At 50.3% G+C, this 3803-nt stretch overlaps 1 protein-coding gene across 1 annotated transcript; it reads left to right on the top strand.

The window, feature by feature from the left end:
- The first annotated feature begins 1636 nt into the window (after window positions 1-1636).
- On the top strand, window positions 1637-2686 carry C5ar2 (complement component 5a receptor 2). The gene has a single exon (XM_005361081.2). It carries the CDS (start codon window positions 1640-1642, stop codon window positions 2666-2668), a length of 1029 nt encoding a protein of 342 aa, XP_005361138.1. The 5' UTR covers window positions 1637-1639; the 3' UTR covers window positions 2669-2686.
- The last annotated feature ends 1117 nt before the right edge of the window (window positions 2687-3803 follow it).

A 3803-nucleotide genomic window follows, 5' to 3' on the forward strand; every position in this document is an offset into this window, starting at 1 on the left:
GCTGCTTCTTCTCCTTCTTCTTTTTTTCTTGCTGAGTTTTAATTTTTGAATTCTAAGAGCTTGGTGTTTTAAGGCATTAGCATTCAGGATCTATATGTTCTAATCTGCCATGGGATTCTAAAACTGCACCTTAGCCTTCCAAGACAGGCATGAGCTAGGATTCTAGTATTTCAAGGAATCGTTTAGGTTTCCATCAATCAGATGCCCAGTGAGGGGCCGGAGGTGTATCTCAGTGGTAGAGCCCCTGCCTAGAATCCCCCAGTGAGGGGCTGGGGTGTGGCTCAGTGGTAGAGCCCCTGCCTAGAATCCCCCAGTGAGGGGCTGGGGTGTGGTTCAGTGGTAGAGCACCTGCCTAGAATCCCCCAGTGAGGGGCTGGGGTGTGGCTCAGTGGTAGAGCCCCTGCCTGGCACCTGTGTGGGACCTGGCTTCAATCCCAGCACTTTGTGGTGTATAAAAGGTTAAGTACTGGAATTTCAAGGTGTATACAAATCTCAGCATTTCTGGAATTCTAGTTCTCTTACTTGCTGGAATCTCAGTTTGCTGTTCTCATATTCTGGAATCTTACATGCTAATGAGATAATTCTTTCTCTCTTAATAGTTTCTTTTCCTGTGATAAAATAATTCACAGCTGGATGTGGTGGCACACTTTTTTTTTTTTATCCCAGTCCTTGGGAAGCAGAGACAGGTGGAGTTCTGTGAGTTCTGTCAGTTTTAGAATCCCATGGCAGATTAGAACATATAGATCCTGAATGCTAATGCTAATGCTGTGGGACTATCCTGGTCTACATAAAATACTGTGCAAAGGCTACTTAAAGGAGAAGGTATTTATTCTGACTCACAGTGTCAATATCTGGTCCACTGTGGAGGGAAAGTCAAGACAACAGGAACTTTGAAGTAGCTGACCACATCAAAACCAGTCAAGAAGCACTAGTGAGCTAGGCTGTGCCGGAGGTGCACGCCTTTAATTCCAGCACTTGGGAGGCAGAGGCAGGTGGATCTCTGAGTTCGAGACCAACCTGGTCTACAGAGCAAGTTCCAGAACAGCCAGAGCTACACAGAGAAACCCTGTCTCAAACAAAACAAAAGAAAAAAGAAACACTTGGGAAGAATGTATGCCACTTTCCAGAACACTTTTCCCATTCATTTAAAAATCCCTATTTTTAGTGTGTGTGTGTGTGTGTGTGTGTGTGTGTGTGTGTACATGTATGTGGAGGTTAAACGATAACCTGGAGAGTCAGTTCTCCTCTTTCACCATGTGGGTCTCAGGGACTGAACTCAGGTCATCAGGCTTGGTGGCAGCACCTTCTCTCGCTGAACCATCTTTCTGGCCCCCTTTCTCCATTTATACAGTCCAGGATCCCAGGTGGGTCCTTTCCACAATTAACATGGGTCTTCCCATATCAGTTAGCACAACAAAGACTGACCCCATCTCATAGATGCTTCCAGAATCTGTCAGGTTGCCAGTTGATAATAAGTATCACAGAATGCAGGAACCCTGGAGTTCAGGCGCCCTAACATCACAGCACTGGACTCTCTAGTATGGTGTCGCTGGGCCAGCCCAGCCCAGAACAGCAAGGCTCTTGAAGTTTTCCCACTGACTTGTTGCCTGTCTGTCTCCTGCAGGTATCGGGGGCCAGGATGATGAACCATACCACCATCTACCAACATGATTATGAATATGATTACGATCTTTACCATGACCTTCCGGACGTTCCCGTAGACTGCCCAGATGGCGAATGCTTATCTAGTGATGTCTACCTCATAGCCTTGGTTCTTCTGTATGCAGCCATCTTCCTGGTGGGTGTGCCAGGCAACATCTTGGTGGCTTGGGTGACCTGGAAAGAATCCCGCCACAGGCTTGGGGCCTCTTGGTTCCTGCACCTGGCCGTGGCTGACTTGCTTTGCTGTGTGTCTCTGCCCTTCCTGGCTGTGCCCATCGCCCAGAAGGGTCACTGGCCATATGGGTCAGCAGGCTGCTGGCTGTTGCCCTCGGTCACAGTCCTGTCTATGTACTCCAGTGTGCTGCTCCTGACTGCCCTCAGCGCTGACCTCTTCCTACTGGCTTTCAGGCCCTCCTGGAAGACTGCTGATCACCGGACACTCGGGGTGCGGGTGGCCCAGGTCTCTTCCTGGATGCTGGCCCTGGTGCTAACGGTGCCCTCTGCTGTCTATCGTAGGCTGCACCAGGAGCATTTCCCTCCACGGCTTCTGTGCGGTATAGACTATGGGCATTCTGTCGCCACAGAGGCCACCATCACCGCCGTTCGATTTCTCTTTGGCTTCTTGGGGCCATTGGTGTTCATGGCCAGTTGCCACGGCATCCTCCAATGGCAACTGACCCGACGTCACTGGCCACTGGGCACAGCTGTTGTGGTTGGCTTTTTCATCTGCTGGACCCCTTACCACATCCTGAAGGTCATAATTGCAGTGGCTGCACCGTTCTCCTTGCTCCTTGCCCGGGTCTTGGAGGCTGAGCCTCTGGTTTCAGGCCTGGCCCTTGCTCACAGTGCTCTCAATCCCATAATGTTTTTGTATTTTGGAAGGAAACAACTCCGCCAGTCGCTCCAGGCTGCATGCCACTGGGCCCTGAGGGATCCACAGGATGAGGAAAGTGTGGCGAGCAAGGTATCCACCAGCCATGAGGTGATGTCTGAGATGGCCGTGTAGGCCAGAGGAATTTGAATTTCCTAGGCCATTTCCCAATCGTGCAGCTTCAGGCACAGCTGGATCCAGGAGCTCCACGACGGCTTTTGTTCTTCATTTAATAAACATTCGTTGTGCACTGGCTTGTGCCAAGCCCTGATCTACAGGTGCTGGGTGTGGCAGTGGCCTGAACCAATTCTTGCCCCCCAGGAATCAGCACTTTGTAGAGGAAGACAGGCAGGAAGAAGCAGACAGCTGTGGAATACGTCAAGGGTGAGATGTTTCATAGACCCTAAGGAGGGCCCCAGCACCTACGCAAAAGTTGGGTATGGCAGCACGCCTATAAACCCAGCACTGAGGGCATAGACGGTTCCCGGGGAGGGGGCGGTCCTCTGCCCAGCCTGTCTAGGCCAACGAGAAGCTCCAGTGAGAGACCCGTCTCGAGAAATAGAGTGAAACGAGCATGGTGGTGTCACCTTTCATGATAACGTTTCGGGGGGCAGAGGCAGGTGGATCTCTGTGAGTTTTAGGCTATCCTGATCTACATAGTGAGTTCCAGGTGAGGATATCCAACCTTGACTGTAGGCTAACCCCCCATACACACGTGTGTGTGCACACAGGCACACACAAGGTGGGGCAGCCTAGGGCAGCCCGGCTAGCACCATGAGAAAAATGTTATGACTGAGCCAAAATCTGAATAATGGAGAGAAGATCCACGTTTAAATCTGGGTAGCTATTCCAAGCAGGCAGAGCAAGTGAAAAAGCCTTGCCCCTGGGTGCCTCCTCCCAGAAGCCCTCCCTGACTTGCATCCTGCCCAGGGACAAGGGCTCCTCCTGTCTTACAGTCTCTTTAACACAAATGCCCATATTAATTATAAATTCCCCAAAAGTGAGAGCTGGACTTACTCCATTTTTAAAATTGTTGTCTTATGTTTAGTTGTTTACTATGTGTCAGGAAGGGGTGGGGTAATGTGGTTGGAGGACGACTCCTTCCATCATGTTGGTACTAAGGATTGAACTCAGGTCGTCAGGCTTGGCTGCAAGCACCTTCAGCTGCTGAGCCATCTCGCCAACCCCAGTCTTATCCCATGACTTAGAAATTATTGGATTTTCTCTGTCTCAATTCTAATTTTCTCAACTCGTCTGTGGACTCCTTGAT

Source organism: Microtus ochrogaster, linkage group LG4, assembly GCF_000317375.1.
Source record: "Microtus ochrogaster isolate Prairie Vole_2 linkage group LG4, MicOch1.0, whole genome shotgun sequence".
In the NCBI taxonomy this organism is placed as follows: Eukaryota; Metazoa; Chordata; class Mammalia; order Rodentia; family Cricetidae; genus Microtus; species Microtus ochrogaster.

Bases quoted from the DNA above. Each gene is read 5' to 3' on its own strand.
- C5ar2 (XM_005361081.2), top strand. From the start codon at position 1,640: ATGATGAACCATACCACCATCTACCAACATGATTATGAATATGATTAC.